The sequence below is a fragment of the Solanum stenotomum genome, chromosome 3, assembly GCF_019186545.1.
Source record: "Solanum stenotomum isolate F172 chromosome 3, ASM1918654v1, whole genome shotgun sequence".
Lineage (NCBI taxonomy): Eukaryota > Viridiplantae > Streptophyta > Magnoliopsida > Solanales > Solanaceae > Solanum > Solanum stenotomum.
Genome location: NC_064284.1, coordinates 51,918,871 through 51,946,322, shown reverse-complemented (window position 1 = coordinate 51,946,322; position 27,452 = coordinate 51,918,871). Strand labels below are relative to the sequence as shown.

Sequence of the window (27,452 nt, the reverse complement as noted above, 5' to 3'; positions counted from 1 at the left end):
TGAAAAGGAAAAGATTTGGTAATGTACATAAAATTCTTCATGCTGACATTTGAAACAACTTCAAATTTCCCTGTTTAAATATCAACTATGAAACCAGATCCATAGAGGCATCTCAAATCGATAGGCATAACCACATCACACTGACAGAATTTCCAAAGTCGACTATCTAAATACCCTTAAGAATGACAATGCAGCTTCTCATATTTAAATGGAAACCTAACTGGACAACCATAAGCTGTTTGTGCACCACCTCATCCACAGAGATCAACCACTTCAAGTATCTCCCCATCGAAACAATGACAAGATGCAGAAAAATTAGGAGTGGAACCATGCTAGATTGACAATCACATACTACCTTCTGTCCTAAGCCTTTTAGGAGCACCATCATAGTTCTCTTCACTGCTTAATGTTGTAGTTGTGGCTCCAATGCTTGGTTTTTTGCTGATATCAAGCTGTACTCTAACATCGGCCAGTGAAGGATCCACTCCCACAGATGCTAGTGTCTGGTTTATGATATTAAGCAACCTGCTCAATACCAAGACTCAATATGTCACATAAATAGAATCCAAAATCAGTAGTATACTAGCATCATAATATAATTTCAGATCAACTGAAATCAGATCAGAATGTGCTTAAAGGTTCAGAGGACAACTGGTGAAGTCAGAATGATATGTACATGTTTGTTATACATTTCTTCGTTTTAATGGGAAGTCTGGAAAATCCTTAAGTGAGACTCAAACCTCGAAATCCAGAGATCCGCTTGTTATTAACCTTCAACTTAGATTTCCATTTGGTGGGTCAGGTAGAAAAGTTGGGGGAAGCCATGCAGGGAAACCTGATTGATATTTGATTGCTCGGGTAAACAATGCCGGGTCATATAAATGACTTCCTTCAAGCCACTGAAATCTTTTTTGAATTGGCAATTTTATTCACAAAAAAATGCAAACCCACAAGTTGCAGCAGGTTTTACAAAAAAAACTATACTGGAAGGGGCTCAGAAAGGCTACAATCTGCATTCCAACCAACCAGCTAATAACCACGAGAAACATTAACTAGTCTGAATCTATTTCATGCACTTGGCAATCACAGGACAATAAGAAATTGGAACATTACAGGTAATTCTTCTAAGACCTTGACTGCCACTAGGCCCACTGGGTCCAAGGTACTTGAAGTGATTCTGTATCACATGCCTATTTCGTAGGTGTAATACAAGTTTGGCATCATTACAGAAATTAGCAAGTCATGGGGGCGTAGAAGAAATAAATTTGAATTTCCACCTTACCAGGACATCAAGTCATAGCTATTGAACTGGTGATAAATCATCTTACCTTTGAGTATACGCATGTGATCTTGCAACTGCTTCACCATCGCATTTCACTTCTTCCTGATCATTTCTGCCATAGCTCAGAACCTCCGACTCAATTGTATCTCGTTTACCTGGCCAACATAATGATTGTGGCTGGGAAGGGTGCTCAGCATCAGGAGATAGTTCAACAGATGCATTTTCAAATAAATTAGGTTGCAGTGGCATGTTAAAGGCAATTGCTTCATCCACTGCCATATGAGAATCGTGTGTTGCTCTATATAAAGCAGCAGCAGTCAAGTTTGGTTCTACAAAGCTCTGGGCACTCGAAAGCAATGTTGGGTTAATGACAATATCATCCTCATGAGTAGAGCCGTTTCTGATTATTTGAGAATGTTCAACAGAGCCTTCCACGGGCCCAGGAGTGCTTCTCTGTCAATAACAAGAGAAGAGCATTAGTTTTACTTTCAGAAAAACACTACTGCTTCCATCCTAAAGTTGTGCCCAACTCTCCTCCTAAAACAGCCTGAAATCCGGTAACTTTGCTTTGGAGGGAGAAAATTAAAAACAAATGTAAAGCCTTTGTTTGAACCATAGGCGAGGAGTTTCCCCTACAAAAACAGCTAACGTCTGCATTTTTCTGTATTTGGAAAGCATCCAAAATAACTACTGAATTATGACTTTACTGTACAGCAACTGGGGCACACAGGTATAGGGTAACATCAGAGAACATTTTTTTCTTTAATCCAGTACTTTTCAGGGGGTAATATCTGCAGTAAATTAAAGCGCTCAATCCGATTTTATATAGCTCAGTTTACTTCTCTTGGGTCAAACAATGTCTTCTTTCTCATGGTGCACTGACTTCATGATTTTCTAATACTATTATTAAAGAGCTGAAGATTCCTTCAGTAAGCCATCTGGTTATAATGAATCTATCTTAATGCTACAACTAAACTGCCAAATAAGAAGTGACGGAGGGAATAAAAATCGAAGTATAAAAAATCACATAGCTAGAGGACAAGAAGCCAACCATGTGTTGCCAAAGAAGGAAGTTCTTCGTTATATCTTCAACATTAGCCATTCCTTAAGAGATGGACTGAAAATACTATTGCCTCTTTTTCCTTAATAGGGAGGTAGAAAAAAAGTTCAACAATAAGGAGTAAACATGAAAGATTATCATCCAAGCAAGCAAGTCCAACAACACTTGAAAAAAGAATCCACAGCATAACATCAAACAGATGAGAAGTGCAAATGATGCAAGGAACTACTGTGCTTTTTAATCAACATAGCAGAATAGCAATAAGAGAACTTAAATTAACAACAATATAGCAAGGAATAGGGAGACCATTCTAGAGATAAGTATTGAAAACACCCCTAAACTTGGCATGAATTATTACTTTAGTCTTCCAACTATTAACAGCCTTAAAAACACCCCTTTACTTGATTAAGTGAATTTAAAAACACCCTTCTTATGCCACATGGGCATATATGTAGAATTTTTTGTTGACGTTGTGTACACATAAATATATGTAATAGAATTTTTTTTTAAGAACATTTAAATAATTAAATGTTAAGAATTTAGCAATTTAAGAAGATAAAAGAACTTTTTTTTCTTTTTGAAGATTTATTTTTTCTTATCACCCACCCCATCCTCTACCCAGTACCCCCCCTAGCCTCCCACCTCACTACCCACTCACCCCCAAAAAGAATTCTTTTGAACTTTTTTTTTTGAGGGGAGAGGAGTGGAATAAGAAAAAAAATATATTTTATTTTTAAAATAATTTTTCAAGGGGGGGGGGGAGTCGGGCTACTCGGTGGTGTTGGATAAAAAGTTTTTTGTGAAAAAACTTTTGAAATTTTTTTTTTGGGGGGGAGGGGGGTTGGGGTACTGGGTAGGGGATGGGGTGAGAAGAAAAAAAAATCTTTACTAAATTTTAGCATTTAATTATTTGAATGTTTTTTTCCTTTTTTTTTACTATATTTATCTATGTGTACGACACATTAGTAGAAAAATCCACATATACGCATAGGTGGATGACATGTGGCATAAGAGGGGTGTTTTTAAAGTTGTCAATAGTTGGGGGACTAAAATAATAATTCACACCAAGTTTAGGGGTGTTTTTTTTTTTATAACCGAGAAATCCGTTTGTGACCCGCCCTTTGACCAATCACAGCCTTCTAAACTCCAAGTTTAGGGGTGTTTTCAATACTAATCTCTTCGTAATACTCCTGTATTCAGATTAATATCACACTTCCTAATTTAGAACATTCCAAAATGCTTGACATGATTCTACTAAAGGAAAAGATTTAAAAATCATTTGCAATTTGTTCTATATTTATCCTATGTTCACCTATCAGTCCATAAAAGCCTTCACCATTTTCTTGTCTCAAATATCCCCCTCCAACTAATATTTTCGGCCATGAAAAAATGGGACTTATTTGGTTGATATGGTGGAGCCACACAGGAGTATGTTTGAATCTTATTCAATTATGCAGAAGTATTTTTGACTTTTTCAATTGTTCTATGGGCATGCTTCAAATTATTTTACAGAGGGTATATATAAACCAAGTTAATAGTTTAGGGGTGATTTGAATCTTTTATTTGTCAATGTGGCTCCACCGTGGAAAAAGTCAGAGCCAAGCAGGAAAACATTAAAGGTAGGGGGGATAATTGAGATGAAATATAACAGTAGAGGCTTTCATGGAAGACAAGTAAACAGATGGCAAATATAAGATAAATTGAATACTTCAGGGTACATTTGAACATTTTCCCCTTTTACAAATAATATGATTTCTACGATTTCCACAATCTTGAAGGCTAGAATTATTTCTTATTCAAATCTTAAACTTTTATCCATCACTTTAATATTTTCTCCTACTACTACTTCAATGTATACAAGTTAAGTTTACATCTTAAACTCTATGCCCATTCTACTATCAATCATGAAGGAATGAAAAGTAGTGTTGTGAAAAGCGAGCACTTTGCCCCTTTAAAGCGCCGGAGCAACGCGAAGCGCAGGTAAGTTGCTTTCCAGGTGCAAGGAGAGCCGACACTGAAGAAGTGAGTGCTTCAATTGAACAGGTATGAAGCAATTGCTATGTAATCTTTTAGGGAGCAACTTTTCGAAAGCAAAAGAAAAGGAGGCCTTTTAGACCCAAAAAAAAATGAATTCAGAGTTCAAACTCACCGGCGCTGCTGCTTTCACTAGTTTTGCCGTTCTCTGCTTCTTCCTTGGCATCTGGTGTTGTGGCTTCTTTTCTTTCTTCTTTTTCTCTTTCTCGCTACTTCTCACCTAATTTTTTTTTATACTGGTAATTTGAATACTTCAGCACTAGGGACTATGCTGGCCACCTCCAAAAAGGTACAGTAAAGAGAATAAAGATACTTACCAAGATAATATAAAATCCACTAGTTGGATTTCCTCTTCTATATTTTGTTCTTTACACCAAAAAACCTAGTGAAGTAATAACTTTCCACTTAATCTTCAATATAGTGCATTCTTTTCCTTCAAAAATCCTTTGGTTCCTCTCCATCCAAAAATGTTCCACTAGATGCAAGTTGGGACCGTCCTCCGCCATCTTTTCTGGCTCTTGCTTCCTCCTCTACTGATCCAACAGCTAAATAAATCTGTAGTATGTCCAGGCATGATCCAATAGACTCCAGCAATGGTAGTGATGAAGGCTCATATTTGTGTTGTTATTTTACAATGCAGTAAGAAGTGTTTGTAGGTTTCTTTTTCTTTTTTGAGAATGGTAACTTTTTTTTCTATTATACTACATCAAAGTAGCCCCCTTCCAAAAGTATTACAAACTAGACTGACTCCATCTGTGCTTTTTGTCACAAATAGTCTAAAACATCAAAAAGTTCTTCTGCCTGTACTAAGATGTACTAAGACTTTGTACTAAGATGTACTAAGACTTTCTGTTTACACCAAAAATAATAAAGAGCTATACAATTCATCTTGAAATTCTGCAAATTGTTCTTCTTGCCCTCAAAACATCTTTGATTCCTTTCTTTCCACACTGTCCACCATATGCAAGCTGGGACAATCCTCCATCTCTCCTCCTTAATTGTAGTATTGCCAATATTGATCCAACAATTTAGGAGTTGTACTATGTTTCTTGGTTTCACCCAAGTGATCTTCCTAAGGCTGCTGAATATTCTCTATAATTGATCTGTCCATTTGCAATGCAAAAAGAGATGGTTGACTATCTCTGCCTGTTCCTCACACAAATATCATCTTGAGCATAGTTGGAACTTCCTCTTCTTTATATTTTCTTGTGTCAGCACTGCTTCCTTTGCTAGTAACCATGTGAAACAGTTTACCTTGTATGGGATTTTAGGTCTCCATATCATCTGCCATGGCCAGAGCTCCATCCTATCATTTGAATTTGAGTGATTAAGATCTTTGTAAGCTGACTTGGCACTGAAAACCCCTTGCTGCCAATCTTCCACACAACCTTGTCTTCTTCCCTAGTCAGATTACTAAATTGTGCCATTGTATCACGGAAGGCCACTATGTTCCCCATCTCCCAATCATTTAGATTCTTCCTAAGATGTAAGTTCCACCCCTGTCCAGTCCACATTTCAGCCACAGTTGCATTTTGTTGAAGGCTTAGTGTATATAAGTCCGGGAATAATTGTTTCAGGGTTCTTTGGGCTATCCATCTGTCCTCCCAAAATGATACCTTCATTCCATTACCCACCTGGAATCTGATTCTAGAAAGAAACAGAAGCCAAAGATTTCTTATTGATCTCCAAATACCACATTCATATGGTGTATTTACCATCTTTGTCATCCATCTATTCTCCATTTCATATTTTGCCCTGATCACCTCTCTACATAGCATATTCTCTCATGTCATAAACTTCCAAAGCCATTTTAACATTAGACTTTTGTTTTGTTTCTTCATGTTACTGATCCCCAGTCCCCCCCCCCCTTTTTTTTGAAACTGGTAACTTTAGTCTATATATCCACAGGTATACTACAACAAAAGTGTAGTTCCCCTTCAAAAGTGTTACAACTTACAGAATAAAATAGTCTTAGTCTAAACTGTTGGCTATAAACAATCTAGCACATCAAAGATGTCTTCTGTCCTAGTTAATATATCTTGTTTGCACCAAAAATAGAAAAGAGCTAAGCAGTCCATCTTGATCTTCTGTAAGCTATTCTGCCGATTTTCAGAACTCTTGTTGTTTCTCTCTTTCCAGATTGTCCACCAAATACATGTTGGGACAAGTTTCCATCTCTTCTCCTTGTCAGAAGCATTGCCATCTCTATTCCAGCTGCCCAGGACTCCTTTAATGCTCCCTGGTTTCTCCCATCTTATCCCCTTTAGACAAATGAACATTCTCCATAATTGTTCCGTCCATGTACAAATGCAAGAAAAGATGGTCAATTGTCTCAGCATGTTCTTCACATAAAGTACATCTAGAAGCCAATTGATAGCCTCTTTTCTTTAGATTTTCATGAGTCAAAACCGCTTCTTTTGTCAATAACCACATGAAGCAGTTTACTTTGTAGGGTACTTTTGGTTTCCAGATGCTCTTCCATGGCCATTCCGTCTCCTGTCCAGCATTCTTGTTGAGTTCCTTATAAATTGAATTTACTGATAATTGACCTTTGGTGTCATTCTGCCAAACTAATAAGTCCTTCTTTTCAGTGAGGTTGCTGAAAGAGCCTACTGAATCTTGAAATTCTACCACTTTGTCTATCTCCCAATCCTGAAGGTTCCTCCTTAAGAACAAATTCCATCCTTGTCCAGTCCACATTGTAGCCACAGTGGCCTGTTGATGTTGGCATAAAATGAACAATTCAGGATGCAACTGTTTCATAGGGACAGACCCATTCCACTTATCCTCCCAGAAGGATGTCTTTGACCCATCCCCCACTTCTACCTTGGTTCTGTGATATAGCACTGGCCATAGATTTCTGATTGCCCTCCATAAAGTGCATTTNGCCTGTTGATGTTGGCATAAAATGAACAATTCAGGATGCAACTGTTTCATAGGGACAGACCCATTCCACTTATCCTCCCAGAAGGATGTCTTTGACCCATCCCCCACTTCTACCTTGGTTCTGTGATATAGCACTGGCCATAGATTTCTGATTGCCCTCCATACAGTGCATTTATATGGAGTACTTATCATTTTAGTCATCCACTTATCTTCCATGCCATATTTTGCTGTGATGACCTCTTTCCAGAGCATGTTATCTTCATTTGCAAACTTCTACAACCACTTCATCATTAGATTCTGGTTTTGTTTCCACAGATTTCTTATGCCTGGGCCTCCTGTATTTTTACTCACAATCAGTTCCTTCCATTTAACAAGATGAAACTTCTTCTTATCTTCACTGCCTTGCCATAAGAAATTTCTTCTAAGTGCATCAATGCTATTAGATACATTGGCAGGCATAGGAAAGACTGACATCATATAAGAGGGTAATGCATCCATCACACTGTTAATTAAAGTCAATCTTCCTCCCAAGGACAAGTACTGACTCTTCTAGTTGGTGAGTCTGTTTTCACATTTCTCCAGGACCCCATTCCATATGCCTTTGGACTTGCTTTTAGCTCCCAAAGGCATACTAGGTAAGTAGTTGGAAGCTCCCCAACCTTACCTCCTAGTGTTCTAGCCAGAACTTCTGTATTAAGCACACTATTGATAGGATAGATGAAACTTTTCCCCAGTTTATGTGGAGACCAGAGACAGCTTCAAAAATGACAAAAATAACCCTCAAAATCAAGATTTGTTTTGTCTCAGCTTCACAAAAAACCAATGTGTCATCTGCATATTGTAGATGAGTTATCTCCAAACTAGAGAGTTCTCCTGCTTGGAACCCCTTGATCTACCCTTTTCCCTTTGTTGTTTTAATAAGGTTACTCATTCCTTCCATAGCTAAGATGAATAAAAATGGGGAAAGAGGATCCCCCTGCCTCAAGCCTCGCTGGGAAGAGAAAAAGCCAGTGGGTACTCTATTCACAAGTATAGAGAACCTGACAGTGCCAATACAATGTTTTATCCATCTTATCCACCTGGCCCCAAAACCCATTCTTTCCAGCATTTGTATAAGAAAGTCCCAGTTTAAGAAGTCATAAGCTTTTTGTATGTCTAGCTTGCATACAATTCCTGGCTTATTGCTCCTCTGTCTCGTCTCTATGCATTCATTAGCTATCAAAACGGCATCCATAATTTGCCTGCCCTTGGATCCACAGTCCCCCCTCTTTCTTATTTTTTATGACCTCTTCCCACTTGACTAGATGAAACTTCTTTTTATCTTCATTTCCCTGCCAAAAGAAATTTCTTTTCAAAGCATCTATCCTCTGTAAGACCTTGTTTGGTGCTGGGAACACAGACAACATATAAGCAGGTATTTGCATCTAGCACACTATTAACCATGGTTAATCTGCCTCCCCTAGACAGATATTGGCTCTTCCAATTGGTTAGCTTCTTTTCACATTTTTCTATCACTCCATTCCAGATCCCTATTGATTTGCTCTTTCCCCCCAATGGCATACCTAGGTATATAGTTGGTAGTTCCCCTACCCTACCACCCAAAACCCCTGCCAGACTCTCCACCTGAGCCACTTCATTTATGGGATAAATGAAACTCTTCCCCCAATTGATATGTAATCCAGAGACTGCTTCAAAGATGATGAATATTACTCTTAGGATAAACATTTGCCCTGTCATTGCTTCACAAAAAATAAGAGTATCATCTGCATATTACAGATGGGTAATCTCCAAGCCATTTTGTGCACTGCTGTCCACCCTAAAGCCCCTTACCCAACCCTTCATCTTTGCTGTGTGAATTAGGTTACTCAAACCTTCCATGGCTAAGATGAATAAAAAGGGTGACAGACTGACAGGGGGTCACCTTGTCTCAGTCCCCTTTGGGATGAAAAGGAACCACTAGGAGATCTATTAACTAAAATAGAAAACTTTGTGCTTATGCAGAATTTCACCCATCTAATCCATTTGGCTCCAAAACCCATCATTTGCATCATAAGTAGTAAGAAATTCCAATTTAAATGCTCATAGGCCTTCTGTATATCAAGCTTGCATAGAATTCCAGGGCACTTGCTTCTTTGTCTAGACTCAACACATTCATTTGCTATCAACACTGCATCCATTATTTGTCTACCCTTTATGAATGCCATTTGTTGGTTGTCTACAAGCCTGTGTAGCACCTTCTTTAACCTTTCTGCCAGCAGTTTGACAATGATCTTGTAAACTCCACCTATTAGACTAATAGGTCTAAAATCTGTCAGTTCCTCAGCTCCCACTTTCTTGAGAATTAAAGCCACAAAGGTGGCATTAATACTCTTCTCAAACCTCTCTGCCTTATGCAACTGCTGCACTGTAGCCACCAGATCAGGTTTAATGATGTCCCAACATTGGCTGAAGAAAGCCATGGAATAACCATCTGGCCCTTGTGCTTTGTCCCCTGCACATGCTTTTATGCTATCTAGAATTTCCTACTGCTCAAAAGGTGCCAAGAGTAATTTGTTTTCTTCTTCATGAATCATAGGACAGTTTCTCATCTCCAGGTATGGTCTCCTTTCTTCTGGCTCAGAGTATAGTTCCTCATAATAAGTTACTATCTCCTTCTGCATCTCCTCTGGTTCAGTCAAATTTTCTCCTCACTTTCAGCTTTGAGATTGTATTCATTCTCCTGTGTGCATTTAAGACTGGGCACCGGAACAGGTTGTACCGGTACCGTTCCTGTTCGTTCCGGTCCGGTAGTATTCGGGACGGGATGGGATACATTGAACCGGTACACAGAACGGAACGGTATCATGATTTGGTACCGGTATACCGGTACCGGTTCATCCCGGTTCATTCCGGTTCCGGTCCGGTACCGGTCCGGTCCTGGTAAATCATTTTTAATTAAAATAAAAAATAATATTTTTGTCATTATTTACTTTTATTAGCATTTCTTGTTTGTTTATTTAATTTTTTAAAATTACAAACTTAAGTTATTTAACTTACTAGTTATAAGTATAACTTAATAGCTTAATAACTTATAAACTTCAAAAGATTCAAATCTTTAAAACTTATAACATAACTACATAAGCTCAAAAACTTAAAAAAAATAACTTTATTAAACTTAACTTACAAACTTATATACGTAAAAATTTAGAAAAATATCTTTAAAATAAACTTAAGTAAAATTATTATAAATTTTAAAACTCAAATACTATAAACTAATATAACTTAGAAAAATAAAAAAAACATTCATATTTTCGTAATTCAAAATAACTCAAAAAAAATAATTATTTTTTGAAATAGCTATATGTGCCGTCCCGTTTATCCCATCCCGTTCCGTTCCGGTCCATTCCGGTCCGTCCCGGTTCTATCCCGGTATGTAGTGGGACGGGACAGAACTGAGCCTCCATCCCGGTAGTTCCGGTCCGGTTCAGCCCAGTACCGGTCAACAACCCGGTCAAACCGTCCCATTCTGGTCCGGTCCGGTGCCCAGCCTTATGTGCACTTGCAGTTCTGTGGAAGAAATTAGTGCTTCTATCCCCCCTGCTCTAGCTACATTGCCCTAGATCTTTGCCTCCAAGCTATTTCCTCCCTTTTAGCTATGTCTTCAAACTCACTGATTAATGCTGCTTTAGAGGTTATCTCTTCTGGCCTCAGGGTTCTGTTCTTCTGTATCTTCTCTAACTCAGCTAGTTGTTTCAAGACATTTTGTTTTTGTGTTCCCAAGTTCCCTTGTGTAGTTTTGCTCCATTTTTTCAACTTTTCTTTTAGTGCTTTGAGCTTTGCAACCAAGACATAGTCAGATTTCCCTATGAAACTGAAGGAGTTCCACCATCCTTTAATTATGCCATTGAAACCCTCTATGTCCAACCACTAGTTCTCAAATTTAAAGTATGACTTTGCGTTTTCCCAAGCACCGCATTGTAACATTATGGGAGAGTGACCTGATGTCACTCTGTGAAGTATGTGCTGCCTTATATTTCTAAAATTTGCTTCCCACTCTTCCGAGAACAAAATTCTGTCAAGTCTGGCTGCTGTTGTATGCCTGTCTCCTTTCTTCCAGGTGTATTTTCCTCCAGATAATTCAGGATCAACTAACTCCAAGTCTTCTATGAAATCTGAGAAATCTGTCATTCCTTCGTTGATTCTGTCGCAATTTTTCTTCTCCGATGGGTACCTCATAGTGTTGAAATCCCCACATAGGATCCAAGGTCCTGCAATCAACCCCCTGGCAGCACCAATTTCCCGCCAAGTCTATTCCCTTTCTACTCTATCATTTGGAGTATAAACACCTCTGAGGTGCCAGCTGAAATCTTGGCATATCCCTGTGAAGCTACAGGTGACAGAGTACATCCCTACACTGCTAATTTCTCCTTCCCACTCCCTTTTGTCCCACATAATAACGATGCCTCCCCTGGTTCTACTGGCTTCTAACTGTGCATAATTCACCCATTTATTCCCCCATACTTCCTTCACAATATTTTCAATTTCCCTTCCACCTTTGTTTCTTGGAAACAGACTACAGCTGCCTTCAAGCTCTTCATAATATTTTTTATCACTTCCCTCTTTCTAGCACAGTTCATCCCCCTTATATTCCATGACACTATGTTTAGCTTCATTATTGTTCTATTGCCAGGTATCCCCCTCTACTTCTAGTGCAAAAGCTCATGAACTTTGTATCCAGTTCCAGGCTTTTCAATTCGTTTGCTCCTTTCTTTTTGTTTGTTGTGACTTCTCCCTTGCCCCCCTTGTTCCCTTGCTTATTATTATCAATTTTCATAAAGAGCTCCTCTGCTTTCTCCTCACATCCTCTAAAATCTACCCCAAATTCAGTGCTCAATTTGAGTATGTGTTTGCTTAATCCAAAGTGGAGGACTTTTTGCATTAAAATTTTCTTCTAATGGCAGCTGAATCATCAGCGGTACAGCATCCTCTATGATCTCCGTATTGCTATCATTCTGCCCATTCAGTTGTGATACGGCCATTATTTGTTTTCCCATGTTTGTAGCCCCTCCTCCTGTATTGTCTCCTCTTGTTCGCGAGGCATGAAATTTCTCTCCTCCATCTCCAGGTTGTCCAGATATTTGAATCTATTTTGCGTCTTTGTTTGAGAAAGATTTGCCATTATTTCAACACTTACTAAGTCTAGTCGTCCTTGGGCTTCTTGATTGCTTTCTTTTTGTTTAAACCTTGTTAGGCCTAAAGATTTTTTTGGGCCTTGGTTTTTTCTCTCGCTTATTTGGCCTGCTACTGCATAAAGTTGCCCTTTCCCTTTCCAGCTGCGGTCACGCGGTCATGTGCCTGGTCACGTGACTCCCAATTCAAAAGTTCTCCAGTTGTCGATGTGCCCAAGTGTTGTGGTGTATAAACTATTGGTTTCTCCATCGTACTAGGTATTGAAACTTCTTTACCCAGCGGTTCTCTGTCTTCATTCTCTCTCCTCGTCTCCACTTTTCTGACGGTCACCGGTGTCTCGCACCAGATCGGAACTTTGTAGACATAGCCGTCGCTGGAAATCTTCACCTTCCTCAGAACCTTTTCCCCGTCACCCTTCACTTTTATACGAGCCCAGTGAAGGTGATTTTTGAGCTTTGTTTCTTCCTCTGTTTCGATAAATCCGCCGCATTGGTCGCCGATTTGTTTGAAGATACTCGATGACCATAAGCTCAAAGGTAATCCCATGACTCTTATCCAGACCCAATCTCTTTTTACTTCATCTGGCCAACATCTAGTGGTTGGCTTCCACCAGTACAAGCTTAGGTTCATCTTCTTCCATACCCATACCCCCGACATGACATGTTCTGTTGCTACTCTTGATGGGAGTTCAAACAGAAATTGGTCGTCATTCATGGCAAAAACATTGACTCATATGGCTGACTTCCAAGTGTTGCAGTCCCATCTTCTTACGTCGTTTAAAGTTGGGGTCTCCTGAAGTGTGTCCTGGAATCTTCCAACGATGCATCTATTGAGAAGATTTGTTTCTGCCAGCGGTGCTCCGCTTGTGACTTCTATGTGAGCCTCCTTCATATCTAGCGTCGCTCTCTTCATGGAATCCGCCATCCACCTGTTGCTTTGGACTGCCTCCCTATAAGATGTGTTTGATTGTTTGCCCATGTTAACTTGGGGTTTTGGTTGCAAGTTGGGTTCATAGATGAATCTGGCTATTTTGTGGACGATATTACTCCATCCCCCATGTATGAAGCTTCCGGTGTAATAATTATAGACTTGTTCTGACTTTGGATAGCAATAAAACTGACAAATGTGCCATTCTCGTTGTATTTAAGAGAGCGGTAAAACTCTGCAAAGTGTTCCTTGAACTTCCATCTCCTAATAACTTTCCCTTGTACCTTGGACGCCTCAATAAATATTGATACCAACCACCGCAAAACTTTAATGCTAATCTTCAGTCTTCTCACTAAGTTTCTGCTACTCTCAGTCCATTCGTACCAGGAATCTGTACCACCTTTACATCTGGTGATTTCGTATGATTTAAACCCTGCATTGTAGTAAATGTTGTTGACCCCTGATGATGTGATTCCGTCCATATATGTCAGAGAACAAGTTCCCAGATCGATTTTAGTTCAGACTAGGTTGTCTTCGAAAATCGTGCCTGGGAGCATTTTCTCTCTCCTACCCTTCTTCTAAACTAATTATTTTCCTGATCAACTTTGACAAAAAAAATTTAAGATTGGTAACTGTTTCTATTTCTTTAAATCAGTACATGGGTTGTACTGAAACCATATTTACATAATGAACTCTAAAGGCACTGACCTATCCCTATAATGAGTCTAAAACATCATTGATAGAGACAGTGTCATTAGAGTAGATCTGATTACACCAAAAACACAAAGTTAGAATACAATTCAATTTTACTTGCTGCATATTACTCTCCCTATTCTCAAAAACTCTAAGATTTCTCTCTTTCCAGACAGTCCACCAAATAGTAGCAGGAATGATTCTCCAGTTGCTTCTGTTCTTTGCTTGTAATCATGCTTCTTCCCAACTGTTTAAGGCCTCTGCAATTCTACCAGGTATGACCCATGAGATGTTTTTGCGCCTTAGGAATAGACTCCACAATTGGTCAGTGACATTGCACTGGATGAACAAGTGATTGACTGTTTCTGCAGTTTCCCCACAAAAAAAAACATCTTGAACACAGTGTAATCCCCTTCTTCATCAAATTCTCCTATGTCAACACCACTTCCTTAGCCAAGAACCACACAAAACAGGCCACTTTGTGTGGGATCTTGGCCTTCCAAATGTGTTTCCAGGGCCATTTGGATGCCTGCATAATTGGGTGGTTCAACTTCCTATATGCTACACTTACTTTAAAAGTCCTAGTACTGTTCCCCAACCACTACAATTTGTCTTTCCCTGTCTCCAAGCCACTAAATTGTTCAATGACGCTGAAGAATTCTATAACTCTTGGAATTTCCCAATCATTGAGGTGCCTTGTAAATATAATATTCCACCCATGAGGTGTCCATAGTTGTATTTTGTTGCTGAAGAACCAGAGTATGTATGTGCGGGAAAAGTGTCTCCAGATTTCCTGCTTCATGCCAATCCTCCTTCCAGAATCTAGTTTTAGCACCATCTACCACTTTAATCTTGGTGTTTTGTTTGAATTCATCCCATAGTGATCGGATGGATTTCCATAAACTAACACCATAAGGAGTGGTAACTTCCTTTGTCATCTAATTGTCACTTCCTTCATATTTTGCTTTTATGACTGAGCCCCATAAATTCTGATCATCGTTGGAATACCTCCAAAGCCACTTCATTCTCAAAGCATTGCTTTGATTCTTAAGGTTCTTGATCCCTAAACCCCCAACTCTCTTATCATTGATCACTTTTTTCCATTTGACTAAGTGGTACCCCTTCTTTTCCTTGTTTCCTTGCCACAAAAACTTTCTCCTGATGCTATCCAACCTATTAATGACACCTGGAGGAATAGGAAATAAAGACATCATATATGTTGGAAGTGCATCAAGCACAGAGTTGATCAAAGTCGGTCTTCCTCCAAGTGAGAGGTACTGAGACTTCCACCTTGCTAGTTTCATCTCACACTTCTCAATCACCCCATTCCAAATTTCCAAAGACGTGGATTTGGCCCCTAAAGGCATACCCAAATAAGTAGTTGGAAGAGCACCCACTTCACCACCAAGAATTAACTTCAAATTTTCCATATTTGGCACTTCATTAACTGGATACAAGAAGCTTTTTCTCCAGTTAACATGAAGTCCAGACATTCCTTCAAACAAAACTAGAATTAGTCTCAAAATTTTGAGGTGGTCCTCTTCAGCATCACAGAATATCAAGGTATCATCGGCATATTGTAGATGAGTTATCTTTAGGCTTTCCCTTCCGGCTCTAGCTACTTCAAAACCTCTTAGCCATCCTTCTCTATTTGCATTCATAATCATATTGTTGAGTCCCTCCATGACTAATAGGAAAAGGAAAGGTGATAAGGGATCACCTTGCCTTAAGCCCCTTTGTGAACCGAAAAACCCTGATGGACAACCATTTATCAACACTGAGAAGCTTACTGAAGATATGCAGAATTTAATCCATTGTCTCCATTTGAGACCAAAACCCATCTTCTCTAGCATACCCATAAGAAAATCCCAGTTGACATGGTCATATGCTTTCTCAATATCTAATTTGCATAAGATGCCTGGTTTTTTCAAACTTGACCTGGAATCTATAGCTTCATTAGCTATTAGAACAGCATCCATGATCTGCCTCCCCTTAATAAAAGCTAGCTGTTGTGAATTAACAAGTTTGGACATCACTCGTTTTAGCCTTTCAGTGAGCACTTTCGAGAAAATTTTATCCCGTCCCCTCCAGTTTCAGAAGTAAAGTTGCATTTTCCGTTGCTTCATCTTCTGTCAATACTCTATCAGTGGCAATATTTTCCACAACAGCCAGCTTTTCAAGAACATTCTTTCCCTGTTGGCCAAGACTTCCTTGCTCACTTCTATTCCATTCCTTCAATTTATGTTTCAAAGCTTTTGATTTAGATGCAAGGATGTAGTCAGGTGTCCCAATGTAATCGAAAGAGTCCCACCACTCCCTAATTCTATCTATGAAACCATCCGTTCTTAACCACCAATTCTCAAATTTAAAATAACTTTTGTTCTTCTTCCAAGAACCACCTTGAAGTGTGACTGTTTCAGATTACTAAACACATCATCCCATTCTTGAGATACCAGGATCCTGTCAATTCTCGAAGCTATTTGATGGTTGTCCCCTTTAAACCAAGTGAACTTAGCATTTTCCAATTGGAGATCAATTAGATTCAAATCCTCAATCAAATCAGAAAACTCTCTCATTCCTAATGTTCTTCTAGTACAACTTTTCTTTTCTGAAGCATATCTTGCCACATTGAAATCCCCACATATTGCCTACGGACCTTCTATTAATCCTCCAATAGCCAATTTCTTCCCATACTAGTCTTCTTTCCACATAGCAATTGGGTGCATAAACTCCTGTCATGTGGCAGGAAATGTCCTGCAATTGTGATTCAAATTTACAGGTGAGAGTATATGTCCCTGTCTCTAGTACCTCCCCCTTCCATATTCTACTATCCCACAACATCATTATCCCTCCTCTTGTCCCACTCGACTCCAAACATGCCATTTTGACCCACCTATCCCCCCAAATCTGCCTTACCAACTCAGTGATATCCCCCTGTAATTTGGTTTCTTGTAGACAAATGATGTCAACTTTCCAGTCCCCCATAATGTTCTTGATAACCCTCCTCTTATATCTATTATTCAAACCCCTTACATTCCATGATACTAGTTTGAATTGCATCATGAAATGGTAAGGAAATTTCTCCCCTTCTCTACCCCCACCACTCTTGAATTTCACATCAAATGCTACTAAACTTTTCAATTCTTTAGAACCTTTGAACCTTGTCTTCTTACAAACCACTGCAGCATCCTGATGTCTGGCATGTCTGGCACTATCCACCTGTAATAGAAGCTCCAAAGCTTCTTGTTCATGGCCTTGGAAGTCAGCACCCAGTAATTTCCCCAGTCTGATCAGATTTTGTTTTACCCAAACAGATATCTCTTTCTCTTTTTCCGTAGTTAGATGTTGTTGTGTGCACAATGGCTCAGCCTCTTCAACCTCCCATTCTTCAATGGAGGACACTAATCTCTGCTCTAGTGTATTGCATGCAACTTCTTCTACCCCCTTCTCCATCCCGTCCCTAATCAGGATTTGCGACTTTGGACTTGTGGTTTGCAAGACTGCATCTATCAAAACATCACTTGAACTGATTATTGACATCTCCTGCACGTTACTCTGTTCTGTTCTATGCTGCATACAAAATTGGTTTCTGTATCTTTAAGAGACCAGTCCTCTCTGTAGATGGGCTGTGTTGAGATTGTTATGTTGTTAAAAATGACCAGACTTGCTGGGTCAGGCCCACTGGTTCCTTCATTTAAAGATTCAGGCCTTTCATTGAGGCCCAAAGCATCATCCTTCATTAAAAGGGGTATGTAACTGTCACATACGTCAGTGGGTACCACCACTTTTGACAGTTTTTCTCTTCCCACATGGGTCTCTGTACTAGAATCCCTATTTATAAGGGATTTCTAGCTGGAACACAGAGATTACTCCTTATTACCCTTGGTTCATATTATGATCCAGATTTATCACACTGTCATCTTCTCCGGTAAAAGTTGAGACTTTTTCCGACAACACTTCAAATCTTGCTTTGCTTTCCACGCATATCGGGAAAAAAAACTTGATTCCGTCACGCACAATTGAAACTTCTTTTGGTATATTTCTTCCATCATCTGCCACCAAAATTCTTGCCCACTTCATATGGTTCTTTAATTCTGTCTCTTCTTCAGTAGCCACCCATCCACCACAGAGTTGTCCAATTTCTGCAAAAACTTGATGTGACCAAAGATGAAGAGGGACTCCTATAATTCTGATCCATGTCTTCTTAACTTCCATGAAGATTGGTTCACAACCTACGGTTGGACTCCACCATTCTAAGTTGAAAACTAGGTTTTTCCATTTCCACTGGCCTTGAAGGGTTTGTTCCGCCATGAATTTATTAGGAAATTCAAAGAGGAACATATTGCCATATAGCTCATATATATTGACTCCAAATGTCTTCTTCCATTCAGAAGATGACCATCTTCTAATCTTAGATAAGGAAGGTGATTCTTTGCTGGCCTTCTCCAAATGTCCCACAAGGCACCTGCTCAATAGCCCATCCTCTTGCTTGTCTTGTCATCTCTGTTCCTCTATGGCTTTTAGTAAGCCATTTGCTGTCTCTCACAGCCTTTGCATAAGGATATTTGGGATCTGTAGCTCTTGATAGGATCGTTGGTACTAGTCCTTTGTGGCATTTAATGAAGTTTTCAATCTTAAATGCTAAATCGTACCATCCAGCATTTAAGACGGGTTCTGGAATGATGATTACAGATCTTCCCCCAGCATTCAAAGCAATAATGCTCATATATCTCCCATAATCATTATGTTTTCTAGTACAGAAAAATTCCTCCTTTCTGTCAGCAAACCTCCAACTCCTAATGTTCTTCTCATTATCAGTGGATGCTTCTCTAAGCAGTGAGCAAATCCAGTCCATTGCTTTGCTGCTTATAGTTGTTCTTCTCATCATTCTTCGACTTCTCTCCATCCACTCATACCAAACAGAACCCTCAGCATTCCATTTGGTTATGTTGAACGATTTGAAACCAGCATTAAAATATATCCTGTTTTCCCCCATAGCTGCAAACAAGATATTACAAGAAAGAAAAAGGTACCTTTCGGAAGAAAATGGTAGGTCTCAGGCGAACTACCGGAAAAGAGGGTTCTCTCTCTCCTAGAAGGTAGGAGAGAGAGAGTTTTTGGGGAATGTGCCTGAGAGCATTTAAAAAGAATTGAAGCCAAAGAAAAGTTAAGTCAACTTTGACAAATTTCAAGAAGCCATTTGTTGGTTTCTAGTGCCTCCTTGCATAAAAGGTATCTAGAAGCTATGTTGATCCACCTCTTTTGTAATGCCTCAAGTGTCAAACATGCTTCCCTAGATACCAGCCAAGTGAAGCACTTCATTTTAGTAGGAGCCACAATCTTCAAAATAGCAGTCCAAGGTCTTGTTGACCTACCTGCAGCTTCATTCAGACCCCTCTTGTATACCTTGCTAACAGTGAAAATTCCATCATTGTGGTGCTCCCAAATGAAGTTGTCTGGTTCTAGATTAATACCTAGGAAGTTTCTTATCAAATTCAGAAGTTTAGATACCCAATCATTTCAGAGCCTTCTAAAGATCAGGTTCCATCCTTGAGGAGACCACACTCCTTGTATACTGCAATCAGGAAGCATATTAAACAGACCAGGGAACAGAGATTGAAGAGTTCCACGACCACTCCAGTCCTCTTTCCAGAAAAGTACCATATCTCCCATTCCAACTCTAACTCTAGTGTTATGCTTGAGTGACAACCAAAGATTCTTGATTGACTTCCAAACCCCAACCTCAGGTGACAGTCACCTCATTTGCCTGCAAGTTTCCTCCCCCCAACATTAAATGCACTTTCTGGAATAATAATGTCGTGTCTGCCCCTTTTAACTGTTATCAGAGAGAGAAACCTTCCATACTTGTTGGACTTCAAAGAAAGAGGGATGTAGGTGAAATAATTCCATGTTTTAAAAGAATTCCATCACTTCTTATGCTTCACAAGATCTCTTGCAAATCCAGAGGAGAACACCTCTACTCAACACCATCCTCTGCATATGGTATCTGCCACTTCCACCCAGTTGTACCAGACCTCTCTCTAACCTTGAAGGCTTTGGTGACGTAAAAAGTTAAGTTGCTCGAACTCTTCAAAATGTCAATGGGTGCGTGTCAGATTCTCCAAAAGTAGTGTATTTTTGGAGAATCCGACACAGGTGCAGCATCAAAAGTGAAGAGTCCGCACAACTAAGGTAAAAGGACTCTCCCTGAATGAAAAAAAGATCCTATTGTCCATCCTTTTTGGAGTGACAGAATGGAAGAGGTAAAGAAAGTGGAAAGAGATTGAGAGGAGTGAAAACAAGGGAGGCGAAAGTACTATTCCTATGGAAGAAATCCACCAGAGTCTAGATCTTTAAACCCAGAAAGGACTTTAGGTAAAAGCCTCAAAAATAGTGTCTAAGAGCTTTTATAAGTCTTTTTAACAAACTGTACATTTATAAGATATTAGGTTTGCTTCTCAGGTTTCATTTACTCATTTTACTCACTGTCTTCTTTTTTTCTTCTTTCTCAATGCTTCTCAAATTTATTTCCTCTGCTTGTCCTTTTTCCCAGTTTGTTCAAATCTTGTTTTGCTTTCTTCAAAGAATTCAATGGGACTACTTTAAATCTTTTTTCCTTTTCCCAGAGAATGCCATGGACATTCTTTTCTTTTTTCAGTTTGCTAATCTTGATTTCCTGTTTTCACAAAATTCTATGGACAAACATGCCATTTTTGCTTATTTATAATTTTATTTATTTGTGCAAGGTTCATTTTGCTTTTCTTCTAAAATTGTGTTCACTTTGCTTCTTGCTTAGAGCCGTAGGGCCATTGTCGCCTCTTTGCACTTCTCGCTTTTAAAAGCATTAATAGAGAGAGTATACTATGAATGAAAGTCTACCTTAACTATCTTCGGCCTCATGGTGTGAAGGATTCAACAGACAAGAAGGAGCAAAGACTTGATTCTAGCTGGTCATAACCAATCTACAACCAGCAAATGTTGGACCAAACCAGGCAAACATCACGAAGCTCGTTGCAGAAAAACAAGAGATTGCCTTCTAATAAGGAAAGCAAATTGTTGTATCGATGCTAAAGGTAGTGAGCGAGATCAGAACAGGAATTGTAAGTAAAATACACAGCCCAAGAAGCCATCCACAATACCTAAGAATCTAAAAGTGAATTAAGTGTAACACAGATCATACCCATGGCAGCAACTTCGAGGGTTCTGCACTCCATCCTTGGTTGGTTCCCTCATATATCTGTAATTTCTCTTGCAAAAAGTGGATATATTGTATAACCTGTATTTTGTATTAAATCTTGAGGCCATCTTTGTGAAGATGCAGTAAACAGGATTGAAAAAACAGCAAGATTGGCAAGGAACTGAAATGTCACAACTCACACCTCTAACATGAATGACGCTCGGTCTCTCTTCTGATCATTTTGTGGTATGAGATCTCTTAGAGTCTGAAATCTGCAAATTATTAAGTATTAGTTAACTTTGGGAAGATTTTCTTGAAGAAGTGACTGAATAGGCAACTAAAATTCACCATGTATAGAAAGAGACTATAAAAACCTAGTCTTGTTACATGATGTACATAAGCAAATGTGTAAAGAACAATGTTGATCCTTTTCTACAAAATAACGAAAAACTACATGCAAGTAAACACCAACGGCTTTCCATGCTGGTTGACAATAATCAATTCCTCTTCACTTTGAATTTTGAAATACCAGTTGAACCAATAATTAGCCAGAAGAACATAAGCAAAATATCACCTCTTACTTAGATTCATATATAGAAGTGTTGTTAATCATTACTGTGAGAGTTGTCCCCAAGTGCCATTTTAAAGCTTACAAACAAACCAAAAGACTAGTTCAACAACTCAAGGATATTTTAACATTTGGAAAGAGCTAATGAACAAATAAAGAAGATTCAAACAAAGAAGAGCACTATTATAGTGTTTCGACTTCCACGCAACAGTCATATATGTTACACAGATGGGGTTATGGGTGTCTAATAGAGGTAAAAAAAAAAAATCACTCCATTCCATATCCTTCCTGATCCTTTTTTTGTTGATGTGTTTGTCACATGAACTTAAATTTTTTGTCATGTCAATTATTGAGGGAATGGATTGATATCTCCTCATATAATGTTGGGAGCAACTCCTCTCATGAACTAGCTTTTGAGGTTGAGTTAGATGTGTTTCTCAAGGTTGGGCGCCAGTGTTCTGTTATCCACTCTTCAATTGTCCAGTCTTGGGCAAGCAGGAGGATGTCAAATCCAATTTTTGTAGAGGGATTGCGTTGTGGTCTTCTTATATGGTTTGAGAAATTCTCTCCTCATGAACTACGCTTGTGAGGGTTGAGTTAGATCCAAGGTCCATTTCTCCCTAAACAATGTTAACTTTATTTATGTTTATATAAGTAGTAGCAAGAGAAAATATTTAAGTAATTATTGAGAAGCCAATTTAATGGAGATCATATCACATCAAAGTTTAAAATCAAATAATTTTGAATATTTGAAAGTGGTAAAGTATAGTAATACGATCCGGGGTCGTTTAGTACAAACATAAGCTATGCAGGGATTATTGCATTACATTACAGGGATTATTTCTTGTTGGACCTCTAGTTTGTTGTGAATAAATATGTATACTTCAAAATTGAAGTGAAAGAAGAAATAAGTTAGAAGGATATCCTTGTATTTTCAATTGTTTAATCCATATATAACTATTACCCACATACTTACTCCACATTATATCCCCATAAAATAATAGGTCGATTCTGAACAGCTTTGAAATGCTTTTTCTTGAGCTAAGAGTATTGAAAACAACCTTTCTACCTCCTAAAATAGGGGTGAGGTCAGCGTACACTCTATTTTGTTGTTGCAAAATGGAGTTTTTGGCCAAAAACATCCTTCAACTATACTCAAAACTTAAGCTACATCCTTGAACTACCATAGTTAACAAAATACATCCTTGTAGTATTTAATACTTACCAACTTTCATCTTTCTGTTTGACACCGTTAGAGAACTAACGCAACCACCCCGGTGAGTGTCCATACCAATATTCAAAGTTGCTTTCACAGCTTCACATCATTTTCCACAAGACCTAGAAAAATTTCTTCCTCCAGCTTTATACCTCATTTCTTTTTTTCTTTTTTTGAAAAGGTAACGATTTGTATTATAAACCAGTACTTATGTAGTACTGAAAGCCCCTTTACAAAAAGGTATGAAAATCTAGGAACAAAAACAGCAAGCCTAGCATGATTCTAATACTTCTAGGATTGCTTCTGCATCTACAGGGGAACTCTTTGTACACCAAAAACATAATAACAGAATACAATCTGTTTTGATCATTTGTAGGGATCTGCTTCTATCCTCAAAGCTTCTAGCACTCCTTTCTCTCCAAATGGTCCACCAGATGCATGCTGGAATTGTCCTCCAATAACTTTTGTTCTTTGCCTCAATTCCTGCTTCCTCCCAACTTGAGAGAGTGTCAACAATCTTGCTAGGCATTGTCCATTGAATGCCTCTGAGATTGATGAAAATCGTCCACAGTTGATCAATGATTTTGCAATGTAAGAACAAATGCCTAACTGTCTCAGTTGCCTCCCCACATAAACAACAATGTGTCACCAGAATGCTGTTTCGTTTCCTCAGATTCTCATGTGTTAGTACTGCCTCCTTTGCTAGCAGCCAAGTGAAGCATGCCACCTTGAGTGGAATTTTGGTTTTCCAGATTTGTCTCCAAGGCCAATTGAGGGTTAAAGGAGCCCTGTTCATGACCTTGTAACCTGAGCTCACTTGTAACCTCGCCACCTAGCACTGAGGCCAAAAGCTCCATATTAGAGACCATGTTTATGGGATATAAATGGCTCTTTCCCCAGTTGATGTGAAGACCTGACATACCTTCAAAAAGCACCAGAATGACCCTAAGGTATCTTAGTTGTTCCTTATCTGCATCACAAAAAATCAAAGTGTCATCTGCATATTGGAGATGTGTTACCTCCAAACTCCTCTCATTGTTTGTAGACACTTCAAATCCCGTGATCCACCTATTTGTTTTAGTTGTCTTGATCATGTTGTTAAGTCCCTCCATGGCAAGAATAAAGAGGAATGGAGATACAGGATCCCCTTGTCTGATTCCTCTTTGGGCTTCAAAAAAACCTTCAGGAGTACCATTAATGAGGACAGAAAACTTTACTATTGAGATGCAAAAATGTATCCATCTAATCCACTTTTCTCCAAATCCCATTTTTCCGAGTATATTGAGAAGGAGCCCCCAGTTAACATGATCATAAGCTTTCTCAATGTCCAGTTTGCATAGGATGCCTGGTTTCTTTTGACCCACTCTAGAGTCTATTGCTTCATTTGCTATTAACACCACATCCATGATTTGTCTTCCTTTGATGAAAGCCATTTGTTGGGGGTCTACCAGCTTGTACATCACCCTTTTGATTCTTTCTGTTAAAACTTTAGACAACAACTTCTAGAAACTGCCTATCAAGCTTATTGGTCTGAAGTCTTTAAGTTCCTTTGCTCCTTTCTTCTTTGGGATCAAGGCAATATAGGTGGCATTGAAATACTTCTCAAACATTTCCTGCTTATAGAAATTATGGAAGGCCGCCATGATGTCATGCTTAAGAATTTCCCAACATTTGATGAAAAAACGCATAGTATAACTATCAGGTCCTGGGGCTTTATCAATGGCACATAACTTCAAACATTTATAAACTTCCTGCTCCTCAAATTTGGCCTGTAGTTGTGATCTTTCTTCCTCTGATATTGAAGGACAATTCACTAAATTTCCATCAGGTCTCCATCTCTGTTTCAGAATACAGTTTCTCATAAAACAGGATGATTTCCTCCCTTACTCTGTCTGGTTCTGTGATGATCTTTCCCTCTACTTCCAACTGGTCAAAATGGTTGCTTCTTTTGTGGGCATTTGCAGAATTATGGAAGAATTTTGTATTGTTGTCTCCTTCCTTCACCCACAAGTTTCTAGACCTTTGTCTCCAAGCACATTCCTCATTTTAGATCAGTTCTTCGTACTCCATAAAGATTTCTGCCTTCAAAGTAGCCTCTTCCTCTGTCAATGCTCTTTTGTTCAGCAAAGAATCCAAATCTGCCATTTTGTTAAGCAGTTTGGACCTTTGAATCTGTAGATTTCCTTTTTCAATTTTACTCCACTCTTTGAGCTTTTCTTTCAGTGCTTTCATTTTACATGCTAGGATGTAGTCTGGCCTCCCATAGAAGGAGAAAGAGTTCCACCAGTTACTGATTTTCTCACTAAAACCTTCTGTGTTCAACCACCAGCTACTGATTTTCTCACTAAAACCTTCTGTGTTCAGCCACCAGTTCTCAAACTTGAAATATGATTTACTATGTTCCCAAGGTCCACAAAATAGAGCTATTGGGACATGATCTGAGGTCATTCTTTGGAATGTAGTTTGCTTCATCTTGTTAAATTGATCACTCCATTCAGACGTGAAAAGTATCCGGTCTATTCTGGATGTTGTTGTATGTGTATCCCCTTTGAACCATGTGTACTGACCTCCTTCAAGTGGCAAATCTATAAGCTCTAGGTCCTCAATAGTATCAGAGAACTCAATCATGGCTGAAGATCTTCTTTTACAGTTTCTTTTCTCCAAGGAGAACCTGCACACATTAAAATCTCCACAAATTGCCCAAGGCCCTTCCATTAATCCTCTGACCCCTCCTAATTCATTCCACACCTCCCTCCTTTCCACCTTACAATTTGGTGCATAGACCCCTGAGATGTGGCAGTTGAAATTTTGAAGTAAAGCCTCAAAACTACATGTTAGAGTATAAGCACCAACTTGTAGTATCTCTCCCTTCCACACCCTGCTATCCCATAACATAATGATTCCCCCTCTTGTTCCACTTGCCTCTATGTGACGGGGTTGATCATTTCTGATGATTGACAATTTTTAATGGTATAAAGCTGGAAGAAGAATTTTTGGCTGGGTCTTGTGGAAAATGATGTGAAGCTGCGAAAGCAACTTGAATATTGGTTTGTGCTTATATTGGTGTGGGAATTCACATGCCTGGTTTCATTACTTTTCTAACGGTGTTAAACAAAAAGATGAAAGTTGTTAAGCATTAAATACTTCAAGGGTGTATTTTGTTAACTATGGTGGTTCAAGGATGTGGCTTAAGTTTTGAATATAGTTGGAGGATGTCTCTAGCCAAAAACTCATGTAAAATGTTATTTTGCTGTCATATTTTTTTCTTGCAAAACCTACTTTGAATTCTTTTTCTTTTGAGTTGAGGGTCTACCAAAAACAATTTCGCTCTACACCACAAAAGACAGGGGTAAGGTCGGCTTACATCCTACCCTCCCAAAAAATCCTACCATCCACAGACCCCACTTGTGGGTATTACAGTGGGAATGTTGTTGATTTTTATACATATAGTGCAACTTCTAACGAGTCCTAAACCCTTAAACTTTGTTTGGATGGTCGTTATATATTGTTTCATATTGTATAGTATAGTACTGCATTGTTTTACTCAATGTAATGTTTGGATAGATTTATCATTTCTCATCGTTACATAATGTCACACATCAACAATTTGAAATACAACCTAAACAAAAGTAGGATACTGGATAAAACGAAAAGGTAGGGTAAATGATAAAATAGAATTAACAAATAACAAATAACGACAAAATAAGAAAAAAAAATAAGATGATCATGCAATCACACCAAATCAGTTATTACACAAAGCGGGACTTCACCTAACAATAAATTTAACCATACAATAAAATCTAAGAAGTAACAATCAAAACTAACATCCTATTTAAACTAAGAACACAAAACAATACAACAGGTAACAACCATCCAAACAAGCGGTTAATTGAACAATGTTAATAATTTTGAGATATCCAATAGGAAAAGGTGTTAATAGACTTGCCTCTCATTAATCTTGATCCTCCTCCGCTGTTCTGTCTCAGAATGCTTCGAACGATGAGCAGTTACCTTCCCATCATTGCTCTTCCCTTCTAATTTCCCTGTCACACTCAAACCCCATTAGCTTTTATCCAAAAAAAAAAAAAAACCATCAAATCCCAGTTAGTTTAGAAATAGCAAATTAAATACCCTTTTGAGAAGAACCATCGGGAGTTCTAGATGAAAACTCTTCATCGTCTTCTTCGTCCTCTTCATGATTATTCTTCACAGTCCTCACCATTTCAAAATCTGAAACCAGATGACAAAAATCAGTCGAAACAACTTATTAACGGTTAACAAAAGAAGATTAAACAGAGAGACTGACGATTTCGCTAAAAGGCTCCGATTATCGAAGAACACTTGCAAAACATACACCGAATAATGTGTGTACAGAGAAATGTTGTATGGCTAATTATTGGAAACCCTAGGCAATTAAGTGGATGTTTTCGTAGGTTCTAA

At 38.7% G+C, this 27,452-nt stretch overlaps 2 protein-coding genes across 2 annotated transcripts; both read right to left on the bottom strand.

Moving 5' to 3' along the window:
- Nucleotides 1-27,452, bottom strand: LOC125859264 (transcription factor BIM2-like). The gene is made up of 7 exons (XM_049538961.1): nucleotides 27,319-27,452; nucleotides 27,144-27,242; nucleotides 26,959-27,055; nucleotides 21,431-21,500; nucleotides 21,232-21,327; nucleotides 1,329-1,735; nucleotides 1-525 (listed from the first exon to the last, which is right to left on the bottom strand). The coding sequence occupies exons 2-7, from the start codon at nucleotides 27,232-27,234 to the stop codon at nucleotides 345-347; spliced, it is 942 nt and encodes a 313-aa protein (XP_049394918.1). The 5' UTR covers nucleotides 27,235-27,242; nucleotides 27,319-27,452; the 3' UTR covers nucleotides 1-344.
- On the bottom strand, nucleotides 24,696-25,475 carry LOC125859265 (uncharacterized). The gene is made up of 2 exons (XM_049538963.1): nucleotides 25,364-25,475; nucleotides 24,696-25,321 (listed from the first exon to the last, which is right to left on the bottom strand). The coding sequence occupies exons 1-2, from the start codon at nucleotides 25,458-25,460 to the stop codon at nucleotides 25,059-25,061; spliced, it is 360 nt and encodes a 119-aa protein (XP_049394920.1). The 5' UTR covers nucleotides 25,461-25,475; the 3' UTR covers nucleotides 24,696-25,058.

Coding starts and splice junctions, on each gene's coding strand:
- LOC125859264 (XM_049538961.1), bottom strand. CDS start 27,234: ATGGTGAGGACTGTGAAGAATAATCATGAAGAGGACGAAGAAGACGAT. Junction 27,056..27,143: donor CGATGGTTCTTCTCAAAAGG/GTATTTAATTTG, acceptor TGAGTGTGACAG/GGAAATTAGAAGGGAAGAGC. Junction 526..1,328: donor TCACATGCGTATACTCAAAG/GTAAGATGATTT, acceptor GGTATTGAGCAG/GTTGCTTAATATCATAAACC.
- LOC125859265 (XM_049538963.1), bottom strand. CDS start 25,460: ATGACCTCAGATCATGTCCCAATAGCTCTATTTTGTGGACCTTGGGAA. Junction 25,322..25,363: donor CTGGTGGCTGAACACAGAAG/GTTTTAGTGAGA, acceptor TGAACACAGAAG/GTTTTAGTGAGAAAATCAGT.